The sequence below is a fragment of the Ornithorhynchus anatinus genome, chromosome 4 (assembly GCF_004115215.2).
Source record: "Ornithorhynchus anatinus isolate Pmale09 chromosome 4, mOrnAna1.pri.v4, whole genome shotgun sequence".
NCBI classification, from domain to species: domain Eukaryota; kingdom Metazoa; phylum Chordata; class Mammalia; order Monotremata; family Ornithorhynchidae; genus Ornithorhynchus; species Ornithorhynchus anatinus.
Genome location: NC_041731.1, coordinates 127,360,136 through 127,382,611, shown reverse-complemented (window position 1 = coordinate 127,382,611; position 22,476 = coordinate 127,360,136). Strand labels below are relative to the sequence as shown.

General features: G+C 45.0%; 1 protein-coding gene across 1 annotated transcript in view; it reads left to right on the top strand.

Moving 5' to 3' along the window:
- Positions 1-22,476, top strand: part of EVC2 (EvC ciliary complex subunit 2) — a 174,393-nt gene that overhangs the window by 133,729 nt on the left and 18,188 nt on the right. The window contains exons 17-19 of the mRNA XM_029063978.2: positions 988-1,215; positions 4,620-4,834; positions 8,431-8,518. Coding sequence (XP_028919811.1) covers positions 988-1,215; positions 4,620-4,834; positions 8,431-8,518 — 531 coding nt within the window. The remainder of the gene's footprint in view (positions 1-987; positions 1,216-4,619; positions 4,835-8,430; positions 8,519-22,476) is intronic.

Sequence of the window (22,476 nt, the reverse complement as noted above, 5' to 3'; positions counted from 1 at the left end):
GGTGCCTCAGTTACCTCATCTGTAAAATGGGGATGAAGACTGTGAGCCCCAGGTGGGACAACCTGATTCCCCTTTGTCTACCCCAGCGCTTAGAACAGTGCTCGGCACATAGTAAGCGCTTAACAAATACCAACATTATTATTATTATTATTACTATTAGTTATCGGGCAAAGAGTTGAATTGTCTAAATAGGAGCAGATTGTTCTAGGTAAATATTTTTTACCAACTGATGCCTTTATCAGCGGCAGAATACGGGGTTGGGAAGACCATTTGAAGTGGGTGAATTTCAAGTTTTTTTGCACTTCCTGAAGGATGTCTAATGATTTTTTATTTGCTTGGATCTTTTGAATTGGAAACAAGAATTCATAAGGAATCAGAACTTCGATCAATCAGTCAATTAATGTTGTCTGAGCGCTTATTGTATGCAGAGCACCATACTAACAGCTTGAGAGAGTGTAACAGTTGGTAGATATGTTCCCTGCCCAGTAGGAGCATAAAATCTAGAGGGGAAGACAGACATCAAGATAAATTTCAGCATGGCCTAGTAGAAAGAGCATCACCCTGGGAGGTAGAGGACCTGAGTTCTAATTCCAACCCCGCCACTTGTCTGCAGCGTGACCATGGACAGGTCATTTCAGTTCTCGGTGTTTCGGTTACCTGATCTTTAAAAAGGGGGATTAAGATGCCTCATGTGGGACATGGATGGCGTCCAATCTGATTAGCTTTTGTCTACTCCAGCGCTTTCTACAGTGCCTGGCACATAGTGAGCATTTCACAAATATCTCTAAATGATAAATCATGGATCTATACATAAATGCAGTGGGACTGAGGGTGGGGTGAATATCAAGTGCTTAAATGGTTCAGATCCAAGTGCAGAGGTGATGCAGGTGGGAAAGTGAATAAGGGAAAGGAAGGTTTTATTGGGGAGAGAGAGTGGGAATAGGGAATAACAAATATAATTTCAACTCTTTGGCCTTTGTTTTGCAGGCTCACGGTGAATTACTGCTTGAAAGAGGACGTCAGGTGAAAGCTCAGGAGAACAAACTAGGAGAATACATTGCAGCTTTACAGTTCCAAAAGGCTGATAAGAAATCAGAAACGTTCGAGATTTATACCACTCTCCTAAGCGTGCAGGGCCTGCTCTTAGAAGAACTGAGCATGTCGGAAACACTGACGGACTCAGCTTGCGCTCAGATTTTAGAGTCACGCAGTTCCGTAAGTATCAAAAGAGGACGTCGAGCCAGAGTCACAGCAAGGACAGTTGGTTTTGGTGGTTTGTTCTGGTGGTTTGTGCGAACTGTTTTTCATTCATTCATTTAGTCATGTGTATTGAGCACCTACTGCATTCCGAGTACTGTACTAAGCACTGGGGAGAGTACGATGCACCAATAAAGAGACACATTTCCAGCCCACAATGAGCTTACACTCTAGAGGGGGAGACAGGCGTTAATATAAATAAGTAAATGACAGCTATGGACATAAGCTTTATGGGGCTGGGAAGGGAGATGAATAAAGGGAGCAATCAGGGTGATGCAGAAGCGAGTGTGAGAAGAGTAAAGGAGGGCTTAGTCAGGGAAGGCCTCTTGGAGGAGAGGGGCCTTCGATAAGGTTGTTTTCAGCAGGTGAGAAGAGCAGACTGGGGATAATTTCTTTTTCTTTTTTTGTTTTATTTGTGAAAGTAGATTTCTACCACATATCCTTTTCAAATGTCTCATTCACAGAAGAATCAAATGCTCATATTAGGAGCTGCCCTGGAACAGGAATAATTTAGATTATCAGTACCCTGGGTTCTCATTCAGCTCCACCTTTTGTCTACTCTGTGACCTTGAGCTAGTCACTTAACTTCTCCATGCCTCAATTTCCTCAACTGCAAAATGGGGATTCAAACCTGTTCTCCCTCCTACTTAGACTGTGAGTGCCATGTGGGACCTGATTATCTACTATGTGCTTGGCACATAATAAGCACCTGATAATTATTGTTGTTATTATTTGTTATTATTATTATAGTTATTGTTATAAGAGGGCTATAGAGAATAATTCATTTGGAAGCTTCCAGGAGTTGGTATCCTTAATCTTCAATCTTTTAAGATTTAAAAGATGATATTCTTAATCTTAAATCTTTAAAGATTTAAAGATTTAAACTTAAATCTTCAGTTTTTTGTTACCTTTTTTCAACATTCTAAGAGCAAGCCCGGTTGCTTTGGTTTTTTTTACCCTGCTGTTTTTGGATTTCTTTCAGGTAACTGCCGTCAGCACTGCTGCACGCTGCCAATAAAATTAGAAAAACTAACACGGCAGTGTGAAAATCAGTAACAGTGCAGTTGCCTCTGTCAGTGGAACAACATCCAGTTTTGGAGCCATTTTGAGATGATTTGATAAGTGCACACCTAACTCTTTTTTTCAACATCCAGGAACAGATTTTCTTGCACACACAGGGGACTCGCCTTCTATATAGATCAGAACTTTACAACAGGGGATTATGACTTCGGTTGAGAGAATAGAAAGGACATCCAAACATCTTGCCTGAAATGGCATATTACTCTGTGGAGTCGATTCTATTTAGACTTTCCCTCAATCCGTTTTGTATTCTTAAATGTAAACTAAAGTAGTATATACCTCATTCTGATCCCGGCTCCGCCACCTGTCCGCTGCATAACCCTGGGCGAGCCTCTTAACTTCTCTGGCCTTGATTTTCTCTTCTGTAAAATGGGCATTAGGTCTGTCATCCTCATGTGGGACATAGACTGTGTCCAACCTGACTTTCTTTACCCACCCCAGTGTTTAGTACAGTGCCTGGCATGTAGTAAGTGCATATTCAATCTATCGATAAGTCTTGTCGGTTCAACCATCACAACGTCGCTAAAATCCATCCTTCCTTCTCCATTCAAACGACTACCATGTTAATCCAAGCATTTAGTCTATCCTGCCTTAATTACCGTATCAGCCTCCTCACTGACCTCCCTGCCTCCTGTCTCTTCCCACTCCAGTCCATACTGCAGTCTGCTGCTTGGATCATTTTTCTACAGAAATGTTCAAGCCATGTTTCCCTGCTCCTCAAGAACCTCCAGTGGTTGCCCGTCCACCTCCCCCATCAAACACAATCTCCTCACCATTGGCTTTAAGGCTCTCGATCGCCTTTTTCCTTCCTACCTCAGCTCACTGCTCTTTTACAACCCAGGTCACAGACTTCGCTCCTCTAAAAACAACCTATTGCCTGTACCTCGATCTCAGGGCCAGCATCTCTCCCACATTCTACCTCTGGGCTGAAGCGCCCTCCCTCTTCGTATTCGACGGACAATTACTCTCTCCCACTCTAAAGCCTGAATGAAGGCACATCTCCTAGAGACCTTCCCTGACTAAGCCCTCTTTTCCTTTTCTTCCACTCCTTTCTGCATCACTCTGATTTGATCCCTTTATTCTTCCCCCTTCCCAACCCCACCCCACTTATTTACATGTCTGTAATCTGTAAAATGGGGATTAAGACTGTGAGCCTCATGTAGGACAACTCGATTACCTTGTATCCATCCCAGCGCTTAGAACAGTTCTTGGCACATAGTAAGTGCTTAATAAATAGCATCATTATTATTATTATTCCAGTGCTTAGAACAGTGCTCGGCATATAGTAAGCGCTTAACAAATGCCATTATCATTATTATTTCTTTATCCATATTAATTACTTCCCTTCTAGACTGTAAACTTGTTGTGAGCAGGGAGTACGTCTGCCAACTTTGTTGTAATGTACTCTTCCAAGTGCTTTGTACAGTGTTCTGCACACAGTAAGCTCTCAGTAAACACAATTGATTGATCAATTGATTAAGCACTTAACAAATGTCATTTTTTTAAAAAACCTATTTGATATGTTTTTGGAAAATGCTCACCAGTTTGTTGCAAAGGACACAAGAAGAAAGAGACTTTTCAGTTTGTTAGATGTTCAAGGAATTCGGGGGTTTGGTTTTGGAAAAATACAAAGGAAGGTTCCTTTAGGGTAGGATGGTGATCCAAGTTTGAAATGTGTGGTGAGGGAACTGTTAGGTCTGACATATAATAATTGGTGGTATTTGTTAAGCACTTACTATTTGACAGGCACTGTTCTAAATGCTGGGGTAGATAACAGGATAACTGTAGAACTCACAGTAGGACTCACAGTCTTAATTCCTGTTATACAGATGAGGGAACAGAGGCACAGAGGAGGTCTGATATTCCGGGGTGTTCACTCATGTGCTCTAGGAAAAGCTTAAATTTCCTCTTCTAAAAACTTTGTGCTAGGAAAAGTCCAAGGAAAATGTGGGAGAGGCAGACCGGCAGCTAAACGGTTAGAGATCATAATTACAAGAACAGAAGAGCCGTTAGAAAAGTTGCAGATTATGGCAGAGGACAGGACGTTCTGGAAGAACTATGTCTATGGAGTCGCTATGAATCGGAAATGACTCCCTGGCACTTAATAATAATAATAAAAACTTTGATGATTAAAAGGAGCATTTAAAAGTTATCGCTAATCGGACTTAGTCATTTCTCATCATTGATAGAATAAAAAGTCCCTACGTGGAACCTAAACTGTGATGAGAATATTAATCTCTCACAATGATTTTTCACTTTTCTCTTCTGCAACCCGACTGAAGGAAATTGAAGAACTTGACAGAAAGCTGGAATCTGAGCTGGTTCATAAAGAATCTTCTCGACAACAGCAGGCCGTACTGAATAGGCAGAGGTGGATTTCCGATGGCCTGGGGCTTTTGAAGGAAGATGGAGAAATGGATTCAGAAAGGCAAATGTCAGCGCTTTTATGGCAGGCTTTGAAGAAGTGTCCGAGACTGATAGAGCGTCACAATCAAAGGTAAGAGGGTTCAGATGCTTATTTGTTGGCTCTTTGGTCAAGGTTTCACCTGAATAAAAGAACACTGTAGAATTCCTATTGAGAATATTTCAATTAAGTTTCGTGAAAATTTCATGAGCTCTTCCTCTAAATTATAAGATTCTTGAGGGCAGGAATTGTGTCTACTAACTCTATTTCATTCTCCCATGCATTTAATAGAGTGCTTGTTCTCTCATTCAATCCACACATTCGACCTATCACTAAATCCTGTCTGTTCAACCTTCGTGACACCACAAAAACCACCCTTTCCTCTCCAACCAAACTGCTATCACGCTAATCCAACCTAATCCTATTCTGCATCGATTGCTGCATCAGTCCCCTTGCTGACCTCCCTCCCTCCCTCCTTTGTCTCCCCTCTCCAGTCCATATGTCACTCTGTCCTCTGGATCATTTTTCTATAAGAACATTCAGTCTGTGTATTCTCACTCCTCAAGAACCTCTCCAGTGTTTGCCTCTCCACCCCTCATCGAACAGAAATTCCTTACCATCGACTTCAAAGCAGTCAATCGCCTTGCCTCCTCCTACCTCACCTCGCTATTCTCCTTCTACAGCCCAGCCCATACACTTCGCTCCTCTAATGCCAACCTACTCAATGTACCTCAATCTCGTCTATCTTGCTACCAACCCCTCTCCCAAATCCCGCCTCTGGCCTGGAATGCCCTCCTTCCTCAAGTCCGACAGACAATCACTCTTCTCACATTCAAATCCTTATTGAAGTCACATCTCCTCCAAGAGGCCTTCCCTGTCTAAGCCCTCATTTCGTCTTTTTCCACTCCTTACTCACCCCTCTTCAGCTCCACAGTCGCTAGGTACGTTATCTTGTCTTATGCTGTCAAATCATTTCCAACCCATAATAAAAATAATAATAATGATGGTATTTGTTAAGCGCTTACTCTGCGCCAAGCATAGTGATTTTATGGACACATCTGTCACAGAATGCCCCACCTCCTCTTTCAATCATACCGGTAATGTATCCGCAGAGTTTTCTTGGTAAAAATCCAGCAGTAGTTTACCACTGCTTCCTTTTGCACAGTCAACTTGAGTCTCCTCCCTCGACTCTCTCCCATGCCGCTGCTGCCCGGTACAGGTGAGTTTTCACATGTAGCAGTTGGTCTGCCACTCGCTAGCCCCTGCCCAAGCTAGGAGTGGAATGGATAGGCCTCCGCTTGACTCTCTCCAGGTATAAATTCCAAGAGGAATTTATGTAGATATCTGTAATTCATTCATGTATATTAATATCTGTCTCCTCCTCTAGACTGTCAGCTTGTTGTGGGCAGGGAATGTGTCTGTCAACTCTGTCGTATTGTACTCTCTCAAGCACTTAGTATGATTGATTGATTGAGTGATCTACACTGAATAAGCACTTAATAAATTTAATTGATTGGATGATTTGTCAGTTGAGAAGCATAGTGGTCCAGGGAGCAGAGCACAGGAATGTGAGTCAGGACAATCACAACAGTTTCCTCATTCATTCATTCGTATTTATTTAGCGTTTATTGTGTGCACAGCACTGTACTGAACATTTGAGAGAGTAAAATATAACAATAAACAGACACATTCCCTAAGCACAGCGAGCTAACAGGCTAGTTGGGGAGGCAGATATTAATACAAATAAATGACAGATATGGACATAAGTGGCATGGGGCAGGAAGTGGGAATGAATAATGAAGCAAGTCGGGATGACGCAAAGGGGAGTTGAAGACGGGGAAAGGAGAGCTTAATCAGGGAAGGCCTCTTGGTGAGGATGTGCCTTCAGGCTTCGAAGAGAGGGAGAGAAATCGTCTGTCGGATTTGAGGAGGGAGGTCCTTCCAGGCCAGAGGCAGGATGTGAGCGAGGGGTCGGCGGCGAGGTAGCTGAGATCGAGGGACAGTGAAGCTTAGCATTAGAGGAGCAAAGTGTGCGGGCCGGGTTGTAGGAGGAGAGTATATCTCCCTGTTCCTCAAAATTAGCCAAAGGTTGTCCATTTTCGTTACCCTATTTATTTTGTTAATGAATTGTACATCGCCTTGATTCTATTTAGTTGCCATTGTTTTTACGAGATGTTCTTCCCCTTGACGCTGTTTAGTGCCATTGTTCTTGTCTGTCCGTCTCCCCCGATTAGACTGTAAGCCCGTCAAACGGCAGGGACTGTCTCTATCTGTTGCCGACTTGTTCATCCCAAGCGCTTAGTACAGTGCTCTGCACATAGTAAGCGCTCAATAAATACTATTGAATGAATGAATGAATTGTCCATTCGCCTCTACAGCAAAGCCTCTGTCAGCGCTTGGTATTCATTCCGCCCTCAGCCCCACAGCACCTGTCTATACCCTTACACTTTACTATTTCGCCTTACCTGTAAATTATTTTAATGTCTGTCTTCCACTCTATCAATCAATCAATCAATCGTACTGATTGAGCATTTACTCTGTGAAGAGTGCCGTTCAAAGCGCTTGGGAGAGTACAGTATAACGGAGTTGGTGGACACATTACTGCTATTGTTCTGTCTGTCCGTCTCCCCCGATTAGACTGTAAGCCCATCAAAGGGCAGGGACTGTCTCTATCTGTTACCGATTTGTACATTCCAAGCGCTTAGTACAGTGCTCTGCACATAGTCAGCGCTCAATAAATACTATTGAACGAATGAATGAACATTCCCTGCCCACAAGGAGCTTATAGTCTAGAGGGGAACAAGAACTGTAACTGTAACTTCCTTTAGTGCCGTGATGTTGTCTATTGCATTGTGCTTTTTCAAGCACTTAACACAGTACTCTGCACACTGTAAGCACTCAAAAGATATAACACTGATCAATCGCAATGTAGTTTTCAGAAAGGACTTGTCTTGTCTTTTGCTGTCGAGTCATCTCCGACCCACAGCGACGCCATGGACACATCTCTCCCAGAACGCCCCACCTCCATCTGCATTCTGGTAGTGGATCCCAAGGGTTTTCTTGGTAAAAATCGGGAAGTGGCTTACCATCGCCTCCTTCCACGCAGTAAACTTGAGTCTCAGCCCTTGACTCTCTCCCATGCCGCCGCTGCCCACCACTGGGGTGTTTTGACGTGGAGCAGAAGACCTTCAACTCTGTAGACACTGGCCAAGCGAGGAATGGAATGGACAGGCCTCCGCTTGACTCTCCCTCCCGTAGCCGAGACTGGTAGAGTATTGGACACTCTCCGGGTGCGGCCCTGAGAGGGGTTCAGAAAGGACAGGGTAGCGGAAATAACCATCCTGCTTTGGATTCCAGTTCTTTGTCCAAAAGTGGCCTGAATAATTCAACAACCTGAATCTGCCAGCATGCATCAAGTTGAGTTCTCTGTGGATAAGTACTTTCCCAGTACTGATTTGATGGAAGTGAAACTTAACTTGGAACAGGGAAAATGACTTCTGTGTCCTAAAGAGCAGCCCCTCCTAGAAGACTTCATTTTCTGTGGTTCTTGCGAAGACAGCCCTTTGGGTAGAATTTTGATGTGTTTTCCAAATGGCTGTATTTCTCCTTGAAATGATATTTCTTGACACAAATGTTGGGTTCATATGAGCTCATTTAGGTTTTTTTGTTGTTTTTCTTCCCCGCTTCAGTTTAAGAGAAGAACTGCAGAGCCTTGTTGTGTTTGAAGACCGGCTGGAGAGCCTAGAGATGGATGTATTTTTAAACCTTTATAGTCAGGTAAATATGGAATTAACATTCATTCATTCAGTCGCATTTATTGAGTGCTTACTATGTGCCAAGCACTGTGGTAAGTGCTTATGGGGCTTCTAGTATCTCTTCCAGGAAGCCTTCCCTGACTAACCTTTGCATCTCCCCACCCTCACCTGCCTTCAGCGTCACCTGTGCACTTGGCTTTGTATCCCCGCGCACTTTGATAACAATAATAATAATAATGTTGGTATTTGTTAAGCGCTTACTATGTGCAGAGCACTGTTCTAAGCGCTGGGTAGATACAGGGTAATCAGGTTGTCCCACGTGGGGCTCACAGTCTTCACCCCCATTTTACAGATGAGGGAACTGAGGCCCAGAGAAGTTAAGTGTCTTGCCCACAGTCACACAGCTGACAAGTGGCAGAGCCGGCATTTGAACTCGTGACCTCCGATTCCCAAGCCCGGGCTCTTTCCACTGAGCCACACTGCTTCCCATATAATGATAATAACGCTGTTCGTTAAGCACTTACTTTGTGCCAGGCACCGTTCTAAGCACCGGGGTAGATAGAAGCTAATCAGGTGGGGCACAGTCTCTGTCCCACTTGGGGCTCACAGTCTTAATCTCCATTTTACAGATGAGGTAACCAAGCACAGACAAGTGAAGTGATTTGCCCAAGGTCACACAGTAGATAAATGGCGGAACTAGGTTTAGAAGCCAAGTCTTTCTGACTCCCAGGCTTGTGGTCTGTCCACCAGCACCCATTAGCAGCGTGGCATAATGGATAGAGCACAGGCCTGTGCATCAGAAGGGCAGGCGTTCTAATCCTGGCTCTGCCACGTGTCTACTTGGGCTACTCACTTCACTTCTCTGGGCCTCGGTCGCCTCATCTGTAAAATGGGGATTGAGACTGTGAACTCTATGTGGGACAGTGACTGTGTCCAACCCGATTTGCTTCTATCTGCCTCAGGCTTAGTGCAGTGACTGGAACATAGTAAGGGCTTAACAGATGCCACTATTATTGCGAGACGTAGCGTGACTTAGTGGATAGATCACAGGATTGGGAGTCAGAAGGTCATGGGTTCTAATCCTGATCCTGCCATGTGTGTGGCATGTCTGCCCACATGGGGCTCATACTCTTAATCCCCAGTTTACAGTTTACGTCGAAGCGTGGAAAGAGCACGGGTTTATGAGTCAGAGGTCATGGGTTCTAATCCCGGCTCCACCACCTGTCAACTGTGTGACTTTGGGCAAGTCACTTGACTTCTCAGTGCGTCAGTTCCCTCATCTGTAAAATGGGGATGAAGACTGTGAGCCTCATGTGGGACAACCTGATTACCCTCTATCTTATCCCAGCGCTTAGAAAAGTGCTCGGCACATAGTAAGCGCTTAACAAATACCAACATTATTATGGAAGCCCAGTGAGAAGGTTGGCACTAGAGGAGCAAAGGTTGCGGGCTGAGTTGTAGAAGGAGAGAAGCGAGGTGAGTTAGGAAGGGGAAAGGTGATGGAGGGCTTTAAAGCCAATGGTGAGGAGTTCGTGTCTGATGCGGGAGGTGGATGAGCAAGCAGTGGAGATTTTTGAGGTGGAGGGGGTGACGTGTCCTAAACGTTTTTGTACAGTGATGAATCTGGGCAGCCGAATGAGGTAGGGACTGGAGTAGGGAGAGACAGGAGGTTGGGAGGTCAGCAAGGAGGCTTAGGCAGTAATCAAGGCAGGTTAGGAGGAGTGATTGTATTAACATGGTAACAGTTTAGATGGGAAAGAAAGGGCAGATTTTAGCGATGTTGTGAAGGTGGGACCGACAGGATTTGGTGACAGATTGAATGTGTGGGTTGATTGAGAGAGTGGAATCAAGGACAACTCCAAGGATAACACCAAGTCCTTAACAGATACCATAAAAAAGTGGTGTATGTCATTCCACTAGATGATGTGAGTTCTTTTACTTCCTCACCCAAAACCATTTACTTAGGCTTTCTCACCTGCTTATACGCTTCACCATTTTACAAATCATCATCATCATCATCAACATCATCCATGGGATTTACTGAGCACTTACTCTATGCAGAACACTGTACTGAATGTTTGGGAGAGTCCATTGCAACAGAGTCGGTAGACACGGTCCCTATGGAAAGTTGACATGGTTGTCAGCAGTCGTGACTTGCATTTCATTCTTCAGTTTCTTCCAACTTCTTTGTTGTTTTGCCAGCCCATCACACATATTGTTCTGACAGTTCCTCTGATGCCAGTCAAAGCACAGGCTTGTTTTAGATAGGACCACAAATTGGTTCATTGTGTGTTTTGAACTACGTCCCACTATTTTAGACCGTGCTTAAGAATTAAGGTTGTTGAATTTATCAACTCCATGCCACAAATTTAAATCACATCATCTTAAAATATATATCTATATACACACACCGTGACTGCATTTTTGCGATGTTATTCTGGAAACTAATCAGTTATTGTGGTTTTGCTCCAGCTTCAGGAGGTGGGTTTTTTTTTCTTCTTGTCTCACTTGACTGACTTGGGAGGTTAGATATTTTTTTAGGTGAAGTTACTTTTAGAACCGTACTCATTGTTTAATAAAAAAATAACACTGAATCCAGTGTAAACCTTTGCTGATTTCTGCTAGGGCTGCTAGTGTAGAACTATCCAGCGGGTTCTCACTTTCATCTGATGCGCTTGTCCATGGCCGTTGATATAAGTCTTTGTTTTTTTGGCCTGTGTCAGTGGTTAGAGAAGCAGCGTGGCTCACTGGAAAGAGCACGGGCTTTGGAGTCAGAGGTCATGGGTTCGAACCCCGGCTCTACCACTTGTCAGCTGTGTGACTTTGGGCAAGTCACTTAACTTCTCGGTGCCTCAGTTACCTCATCTGTAAAATGGGGATTAAGACTGTGAGCCCCACGTGGGACAACCTGATTCCCCTGTGTCTACCCCAGCGCTTAGAACAGTGCTCGGCACATAGTAAGCGCTTAACAAATACCAACATTATTATTATTATTGGTAATAATTGTAATGATAGTAATGACGATGGTATTTGTTAAGCACTTAGTAGGTTCCAAGTTCTTTAATGCCAAGCACTGTACTGAGCACTGGGCTCAATGCAAGATAGGTTGGAAACAGTCCCCGTCCCACGTGGGGCTTAGAGTCAAAGTGGAAGAGAGAACAGGCTATGAGTCCCCATTTTGCGGATGGGGTTACTGAGGCCTGGAGAAGTGAAGTGCCTTGCCCAAGGTCACACAGCAGACAAGCGGCAGATCCGGGATTAGAACCCAGGTCCAAGCCTGTGCTCTTTCCAGTAGGCCGTGAGCCACTTGAGTTGAGATGCACCATCCATGTTGAGGAGCCTGAGAAAGCCATCGGAAATACGTCTTGCGAAATTTAAATTTAACATCATCTGAAGAAGCTCAACAAGGGCCACCCATTCAAAAATACGAAGTTGCCCTTCTGCCAGAATGGGTCATGTAGCAATTCTACAGCTAGTACTAATAATGATGATAATGACGGTGGCTTTAATTAAGTGTTTACTATGCTCCAAGCACTGAGCTAGATCAGGTGCATTCAGATCAGACACAGTCCCTCCTCTGATATGGGGCTCATAGTCTAAGGAAAGGGGAAAAACAGGTATCGAATCTCCTTTTTATGGATAAGGAAACTGAGGCCCAGAGAAGAAGTCAAGTGACTTGCCAAAGGTCACGCAGAGGGTGGAACCGGGATTAGAACCCGGATCTCTTGAATCCCAGCCCTGTGCTCTTCCCACTAGGCTACGACCAATTCCATACCCTTGACCTCTAGCCAATCAATCAAGCTTTATTGAAAGCTTGGGAGGCTATGTAGCCAACTTCCCTGTCCACAAGGACTTTACAGTATAGAACAGAGACAGACATTAAAATAAATGAAGATAATTATGGTATTAGTTAAAGAAATAAATTAAAGATAGGCATATAAGTGCTGTGGGGCTGAGGATGGAGTGAATGAAGGGTACAAATCCATGTGCAAGGGTGACAAGAAGGGAGAGGGAGTTGGAAAAGTAAGAGGCTTAGAGAAGGCCTCTTGGAGAAGATGGACTTTTAATTGTACATTCCAAGCGCTTAGTACAGTGCTCTGCACATAATAAGCGCTCAATAAATACTATTGAATGAATGAATGAATGAATGAATAAGGCTCTGAAGAGAGGAGTTGCACCTTTAGTATGCTTTTAAATTGGGAAGAGTGATTGTCATATATGAAGGGGAAGAGAGTCCCAGCCTCAACACTCTGCTCCTTTGGTGTTAATCTTTTCACTGTGCCTCCATCTCGCCCGTCCCGCCACCAACTCCTGGCCCACATCCTACTTCTGGCATGGAACCCCCTCCTTCCTCAAATCCTTCAAACAATCACATCTCCCTCCTTCAAAGCCCTAGTGATGGGTCACCTCCTCCAACAGGTCTTCCCAGACTAAGGCCCCCTTTAAATAATAAGAATATTGTTGGTATTTGTTAAGCACTTACCATGTGCCAAGCACCGCTGGGATAGATACATGGGAATCAGGTTGTCCCACATGAGTCTCACAGTCTTAATCCCCATTTTACAGATGAGGTCACTGAGGCACCGAGAAGTGGAGTGACTTGCCCACAGTCACACAGCTGGCAGGTGGCTGAGTCAGATTAGAACCCACGACCTCTGACTCCCAAGCCCGTGCTCTTTCCAGTGAGCCACACTGCCTCTTCTCTCCTTCCCCTCCCCAATGCCCTGACTCGCTCCCTTCGTTCTACCCCCCCACCCCACAGCACTTGTGTATCTATGTACATATCGATAATTCTATTCATATCAATGCGTTTACTTGTTCTGATGTGTATGTATATGTGTCTATAATTCTATTTATTTATATTGACTCTATTGATGCCTCTTTATTTGTTTTGAATTGTACTTTCTGAGGATTTAGTATAGTGCTCTGCACACAGTAAGCGCTCAATAAATGCGATTGAATGAATGAATGAATGACAGAGACAGGGCCGACGTGACTGGCACGTAGTAAACTCTTAAGAAATACCATTAAAAAAAGGCAGATCTTCAAAGCCTTATTGAAGGCCCATCTCCTCCAAGAGAGGCCCTAAGCCCCAATTTCCTCTTCTCCCACTCCCTTCTGTTGCCCTGACTCGTTCCCTTTATTCATCTCGCGTCCCAGCCCTACAGCTCTTATGACCATATCTGTCCTTGATATATTCCTATTGTCTGTCTCCTCCTCTAGACTGTAAGCCCACTGTGGTCAGGGAGTGTGTCCGTTAATTGTTATTTCATACTGTCCCAAGCGCTCTGTACAGTGGTTTGCACACAAAATCGAGCGAATGAATGAAAGAAAGAGACGCTCGATCACATCCAGATCCCATTTGAGTTTTTAAGAACGGATTCTTTTCATTCATCCACTGCACATTCTGAAAGGAGGGAAGCTGTTGTCCTCAGACACACTGACATTAATAGCATTTTTAATAACTCTGAAGCACTGCTCCCTTGCTCCTTTTATAATCCCTCTGTGAATCAGGGTCCCACATCCAAAATGAGGGGTTGAAAATCTAATAAAGCGCTTTGAAACTGAGAAGCACTACATAAATCCTAATTACTTCTCATCATAAGAGGGTATCTGATTCGTGAGAAAAATAAGCTGCCTGAATTCTGGGCTGTTTCCAAAGACCGGTATGGAGAATGGAGAGAGTGGTTTAGAAATACTGAGGAAAAGCCTAATTTAGCAGGAGCATTTACTGAATGCCTTTTGTGTGCTGAGCCCTGAAGAAGGAACTTGGGTAACAAATGAAAGAAGTAAAAGCCTAAGAAGTTCACAGTCCCATCAAACAGTGGTATTTATTGAGCACTTTCTAAGTGCAGAACACTGTTCTAAGCGCTTGGGAGAGTACAATACAACAGAATCAGCCAACCTGTTATCCTGCCCATAATGAATTTACTGGAAAGGGAGTGACAGTCTAGAGAGGGAGTCCACTGAGGAAGGGAATGGACAGAAATGGATTAATAATGTTGAGAAGCAGAATTGTGTAGTGGATAGAACATGGGCCTGAGGGTTAGAGGGTCATAAAGTGCTTACTATGTGCAAAGCACTGTTCCAAACACTGGGTAGGAAACAATAATATTGTTGGTATTTGTTAAGTGCTTACAATGTGCAGAGCAATGTTCTAAGCGCTGGGGTAGATACAAGGTAATCAGGTTGACACACGTGAGGCTCACAGTTAATCCCCATTTTACAAATGAGATAAGTGAGGCACAGAGAAGTTAAATGACTTGCCCACAGTCGCACAGCTGACAAGTGGCAGAGCCGGGATTTGAACCTATGACCTCTGACTCCCAAGCCCGGGCTCTTTCCACTGGGCCACGCTGCAATCAGGTTGTCCCACGTGGGGCTCACAGTCTTAATCCCCATTTTTTTACAGATGAGGGAATTGAGGCACAGAGAAGTTAAGTGCCTTGCCCCAACTCACACAGCTGACAAGCGGTGAATCCTGGATTTGAACCCATGACCTCTGACTCCCCAGCCCATGCTCTTTCCACTGAGCCACGCTGCTTCTCTAAGGCCATGGGTTTTAATCCCAGCTCTGCCACTTGTCTGCTGTGTGACCTTGGACAAATCACTTTACTTCTCTGTGCCTCACTTCCCTCATCTGTAAAATGGGGATTGAGACTGTGAGCCCCATGTGGGACAGCAGCCATGTCCATTCTGATTTGCTGGTATCCACCCCAGTGCCTGATACAGTGCCTGGCCCACAGTAAGCATTTAACAAATACCACAAATATTATTATTAGATATGAAAAGTAAACAAATATGTGCCCTTTGGGCAAGTCACTTACCTTTCCTGTCCCTCAAATGCCTCACCTGTAAATGGGGATTAAATCCTACTAAGACTGTGCCTTCCATGTGGGACAGGGCCTCTATCCATCCTCATTATCTTGTATCCACCCCAGTGCTTAGTACAGTGCGTGGCACAAAGCAAGTGCTTATAACAGTTCCATTAGAAAAAGAAAAGGCCCGTATATCTACCTTTTTTTCCTTCAGGAATTGACTCGCATATTCTTTTCTGGCTGTTCCCTAGTTACTTCGCCTGAGTGTCCAGAGCAAGAAAAAGTATCGCTAAACTAATTACTAGTTTCTTCATATTGAAGTCAATAAAATCACATGAGGTCAATTAGAGTTCAGAACTCTCTGAGTCTATGATTATTTTATTATTCGATTTGAAAACAGGCTACAGAGCAGACTGTCTTCCTTAAAATCAGAACCTCTGGGCCTCCATGCTGTACTTTGATTATGCTTTCTAAAATGTCGTTTCAGTGCTAGTACCACATTAATCCAAGCACTTATCCTCTCCCGCCTTGATTACTGTATCAGCCTCCCTGCTGACTTCCCTGTTCCCTGTCTCTCCCCACTCCATCCAGACTTCACTTTGCTGCCCGGTTCATTTTTCTATTCATAGAATCGCATTTATTGAACGCTTACTGTGTGCGGAGCACTCTACTAAGCACTTGGAAAGTACAATTGGGCAACAGATAGAGACAATCTCTTTCTATAAAACGTTCGGTCCATATTTCCCCACTCCTCGAGAACCTCTCCAGTGTTGCCCATCCACCTCGGCATCAAACAGAAACTCCTCACCGTTGGATTTGAAGCAGTCAATTACCTTGCCCCCTCCTACCTCACCCTTGCTTCTCTCTTACTGCAACCCAGCCAGCACACTTCACTCCTCTACGGCTAACCTCCTCACCGTACCTTGATCTCGTCTATCTCGCCGCCAACCTCTCGCCCACATCCTGCCTCTGGCCTGGAGTGCCCACCTTCTGACCGACAGTTACTCTCTCCCCCTCATTCAAAACCTTACTGAAGGCGCATATAATAATCCCCTCCTCCTCCATACCTTATCTCACCTTGGCTTCACGGACTCTGTCCTCTCCCGGTTCTCCTCTCACCTCTCTGGCCGATCATTCTCGGTCTCCTACGCTGGAGCCTCCTCCCCCTCCCATCCTTTAACTGTTGGAGTTCCTCAAGGGTCAGTTCTCGGCCCTCTTCTGTTCTCCATTTACACTCACTCCCTCGGTGAACTCATCCGCTCTCACGGCTTCGACTACCATCTCTACGCAGATGACACGCAGATCTACATCTCCGCCCCTGTCCTCTCCCCCTCCCTTCGGGCTCGCATCTCCTCCCGCCTCCGGGACGTCTCCACCTGGATGTCGGCCCGCCACCTAAAACTCAACATGAGCGAGACTGAGCTCCTCATCTTCCCTCCCAAGCCCGGGCCGCTCCCAGACTTCTCCATCACCGTGGATGGCACGACCATCCTTCCCGTCCCGCAGGCCCGCAATCTCGGTGTCATCCTTGACTCGTCCCTCTCGTTCACCCCACGCATCCTATCCGTTACTGAGACCTGCCGGTTTCACCTCTACGATATCGCCAAGATCCGCCCTCTCCTCTCCACCCAAACGGCTACCTTACTATTACGGGCTCTCGTTATATCCCGGCTAGACTACCGTGTCAGCCTTCTCTCTGACCTCCCTTCCTCCTCTCTCGCCCCGCTCCGGTCTATTCTTCACTCCGCCGCCCGGCTCATCTTCCCGCAGAAACGATCTGGGCCTGTCACGCCCCTTCTTAAACAACTCCAGGGGTTGCCTATCGACCTCCGCTCCAAACAAAAACTCCTCACTCTAGGCTTCGAGGCTCTCCGTCACCTTGCCCCTTCCTACCTCTCCTCCCTTCTCTCTTTCTACCGCCCACCCCGCACGCTCCGCTCCTCCGCCGCCCACCTCCTCGCCGTCCCTCGGTCTCGCCCATCCCGCCGTCGACCCCTGGGTCACGTCCTCCCGCGGTCCTGGAACGCCCTCCCTCCTCACCTCCGCCAAACTGATTCTCTTTCCCTCTTCAAAACCTTACTTAAAAATCACCTTCTCCAAGAGGCCTTCCCAGACTGAGCTCCTCTTCCCCCTCTACTCCCTCTGCCATCCCCCCTTTACCTCTCCGCAGGCAAAGCCTCATTTTCCCCTTTTCCCTCTGCTCCTCCACCTCTCCCTTCCCATCCCCACAGCACTGTACTCGTCCGCTCAACTGTATATCAGCGTGGCTCAGTGGAAAGAGCACGGGCTTTGGAGTCAGGGCTCATGAGTTCGAATCCCAGCTCTGCCACTTGTCGGCTGTGTGACTGTGGGCAAGTCACTTAACTTCTCCGTGCCTCAGTTCCCTCATCTGTAAAATGGGGATGAAGACTGTGAGCCCCACGTGGGACAACCTGATTCCCCTATGTCTACCCCAGCGCTTAGAACAGTGCTCGGCACATAGTAAGCGCTTAACAAATACCAACATTATTATTATATATTTTCGTTACCCTATTTATTTTGTTAATGAATTGTACATCGCCTTGATTCTATTTAGTCGCCATTGTTTTTACGAGATGTTCTTCCCCCTGACTCTATTTATTGTCATTGTTCTCGTCTGCCCGTCTCCCCCGATTAGACCGTAAGCCCGTCAAACGGCAGGGACCGTCTCTATCTGTTGCCGACTTGTTCATCCCAAGCGCTTAGTACAGTGCTCTGCACATAGTAAGCGCTCAATAAATACTATTGAATAATAATAATAATAATGTTGGTATCTGTTAATAATGTAATAATAATGTTGGTATTTGTTAAGCACTTACTATGTGCAGAGCACTGTTCTAAGCGCTGGGGTAGACACAGGGGAATTAGGTCGTCCCACGTGGGGCTCACAGTCTTAATACCCATTTTACAGATGAGGGAACTGAGGCACAGAGAAGTTAAGTGACTTGCCCACAGTCACACAGCTGACAAATGGCAGAGCTGGGATTCGAACTCATGAGCCCTGACTCCAAAGCCCGTGCTCTTTCCACTGTGCCACGCTGCTCTTCTCTGTTAAGCGCTTACTACGTGCCGAGCACTGTTCTAAGCGCTGGGGTACATACAAGGTAATCAGATTGTCCCACATAGGACTCACAGTCTTCATCCCCATTTTCCAGATGAGGTAACTGAGGCGCAGAAAAGTTAAGTGACTTGCCCAAGGTCAATCCTCCAAGAGGCCTTCCCCAAGTCCTCTTTTCCTTTTCTTCCACTGTCTTCTGCTTCACCCTGACTTGGTCCCTTTATTCATCCCCCTCTTACCCCAACAGCACCTGTGTATATATCTGCAATTTATTTATAAATGTCTGTCTCTCCCTCTAGACTGTAAACTCATTGTGGGCAAGGGATATGTCTGTTTATTGTTATACTCTCTCAAGTGATTAGTACAGTGCTCTGCACACAGTAAGTGCTCAATAAATATGATAGATTGAATACATTTTTTACTAAAAAGTTCAGGGAGTTTGACTCTGTCACACTATTTTAAATAAGTTTGTCAGTTTCCTGAGTGGATCGGATACAGACAATAAAATTAAAGCGTTAACGATTAGTTTTTTCCATTTGAAATGACTTGTGCATGTAATTCCCTTAGCAGTTGCGCTAGTCGTTCATATTAACAGCATTTTGCTCTGGCATAATGACCCCTGGACACAAACGTGTACAAATATGAATTAATCAGTAGTATTCATTGAGCACTTATTATGTACAGAGCACTATACTAGGCAGTTAGGAAAGTACACTACAACAGAGTTGATAGAAACATTCCCTGTCCACAAGGAGCATACACATATATGTTCGATCTTTGACTATGAAGGGTGTATATTTATATCATAATTATATCGATAATTAAGATGAATATAGTAATAAACATGCATCCTTTGTAGTCAGAGATTAAGATTGAGTATATATATATATATGTAGTAATACATGCACGTATATGCATTCTGTATGTACATGCAGGTATGTGTGAGTGTGTTTGTGAGTCAATAGTATTTATTGAGCACTTACTGTGTGCAGAGCACAATACTACTACTAATAATAATTATGGCATTTGTTAAGCGCTTACTATGTGCAAAGCACTGTTCTAAGCGCTGGGGAGGATACAAGGTGATCAGGTTGTCCCACGTAGGGCTCACAGTCTTCATCCCCATTTTACAGATGAGGTAACTGAGGTGCAGAGAAGTGAAGTGACTTGCCCAAAGTCACCCAGCTGACAAGCAGCTGAACCGGGATTTGAACCCATGACCTCTAAGTGCTTGGGAGAATACAATGCAACAAAGCTTGTATGGGCAGGGAATGTGTCTGTGTATTGTGATATTGGACTCTCCCAAGTGCTTAGTTCAGTGTTTGGGGAAGTACAGTGATTGGCACATAGTAAGCACTTAACAAATACCATCATTATTATTATTATTACGATACAACAGAGTTAGTGGATTCATTTCCTGCCCCAAATGAGCTTACAGTCTAGAGAAGGAGACAGACATTGATGTAGAGAAATAAATTATGGATGTGCACATAAGTGCTGCGGGGCTGATGGTGGGGTGAATAAAGGGTGTAAATCTAAGTGCCGGATTTAGTTACAAGGATTTAGTTCCTCCCAGTGGACATGACGAAATGAAAGTCAAAGAAGATAGCGTGCTTTTCCTTGCTGATTTGTATTCATTAGTTACTGACGTATCAAAATGCCAAATTGCCTATGCTCCTTTGAGATCCTCAATATTTATCTTTTATTAGACCAGCTGTTTTTGAATTGAGGAACACTTCCTACTTGCAAAGCTCTTAGTATAACATAGTGCAGCCATGAAAATAAGAACGTGGTGACATGCTCAGAATACAGAAAAAGCCAGGGGGAGCATGACATCAGGGTGAGTGACAAGACTTTAAAGGACACAAATTACAACTTGGAATTAGATACATCGTGCAAAAGACAGAACCATTCATTCGTTCATTCAGTCCGTCATATTTATTAAGCACTTACAGTGTGCAGAACACTGTACTAAGCGCTTGGGAGAGTACAGTACAACAATAAACAGTGACATTCCCTGCCCACAATGAGCTCAAAGTCTAGAGGGGTAATTATGGTACTCGTTAAGCACTTACTATGTTCCAGGCACAGTTCTAAGCGGTGGGATAGATACAAGTTAATCAAGATGGACACAGTCCGTGCCCCACATGGGACTCACACTCTTAATCCCCATTTTAGAGATGAGGGAACTGAGGCCCAGAGAAATGAAGTGATTTTCCCAAGGTCACACAAAAGACATGGGACAGAGCTGGGATTAGAACCCAGGTCCTTCTGACTCCCAGGTCCATGCTCTATCCACTAAGCCACACTTCTGCACCTACATTATCATCCCTATAGACCATTGTCCTTATGGTCTGTGTGGAGCAGTTACTCTGTGTCAAGCACTGTTCTCAGCACTGGGATAATAATAATAATAATAATAATGTTGGTATTTGTTAAGCGCTTACTATGTGCAAAGCACTGTTCTAAGCGCTGGGGTAGATACAGGGTAATCGGATTGTCCCACGTGAGGCTCACAGTTAATCCCCATTTTACAGATGAGGTAACGGAGGCACAGAGAAGTGAAGTGACTTGCCCACCGTCACACAGCTGACAAGTGGCAGAGCCGGGAGTCGAACCCATGATCTCTGACTCCGAAGCCCAAGATCTTTCCACTGAGCCACTTGGGTCAGACACGGTCCCTGTCTCACAGGGGACTTTCAGTCTAACTAAATGCAAGACTCCTCCTTGCCTTGAAAGGCAGTGTGGCCTGGCCTAATGGAAAGAGCACAGGCCTGGGAGTCGGAGGACCTGGGTTCTAATACCCGCTCTGCCACTTCTCTTCTGGGTGACCTTGGACAAGTGACTTCACTTCTCTGTGCCTCGGTTCCCTCCTCTGTAAAATGGGGATTAAGCCTATGAGCCCCACTTGAGATATGGAATGTATTCAACCTGATTAGTCTGTGTCTTCCCCAGGGCTTAGGACAGTGCCTTTCACCTAATAAGGACTCACCAAATACAGTTAAAAACAACAACAACAAGCAAACAAAAAAAAAGTACCTGTTCTCCCCCCTTAGACTGTGAACCCAGTGTGGGTCGGGGATTGTGTCTGACCTGATTACTCATTTCAATTCAGTTCAATTCAGTCGTTATGAGCGGGGAACATACCTGCTAATTCTGTTCTGTTGTACTCTCCCAAATGCTTAGTACAGTGCTCTGCTTATAATGAATGCTCAATAATACCATTAGTGGATTATAAATTGCCATTCCATGCAGGACCGTGGTTCAGAGTCTTGTGCCATCAAAGGCCCAGGACAAGCACAGGAAAGATGTGCGTATATGTGCGTTTGTGTGTGTGTGTGTATGTGTGTTCACGTAGTCTGGTGATATGGGAATCACGACCATTCTTTCATTCATTCAGTCATATTTATTAAGCACTTACTGTGTGCAGAACACTGTACTAAGTGGTCGGGAACGTACAATACAATAATAAAGAGTGACATTCCCTGCCCACAATGAGCTCACCATCTAAGGGCGGGGGAGACATACATCAATACAAATAAATGAAATTACAGATATACATATAAGTGTTGTGAGGCTGGTGGGGTGGAAGAGCAAAAGGAGCAGCAAGTTGGGCGATGCAGAAAGGAGTGGGAAGTAAGGAAAAGGGAGACTTAGTCTGGGAAGACCTCTTGGAGGAGATGGGCCTTCAGAAAGCTTTGAAGGGGAAGGAGAGTCACTGTCTGGTAGATTTGAGGAGGGAGAGCGTTCCAGACCAAAGGCAGGATGTGGGCCAGGGGTTGGAGGCAAGACAGGCGAGATCAGGGCCCAGTGAGAAGGACTAGTGATACAAGGGTTGGGATAGTATGACAGACAAACTTTACAAACCAAAATGATCATTTCTAAACTTAAGAAACTTACAGTGATTTCTCAGAGATGAAAAAAGTTCTAACTTACAATTGGCTCATTTTAAAGGTGACAGACCATGAGCGTGTGAAGCACTGTTTCTTAGTGGATAGAGCCCGGGCCTGGGAGTCAGGAGGACCTGGGGTCTAATCCCCTCTCTGCCACACATCTGCTGCGTGACCTCGGACGTGTCACTTCTCT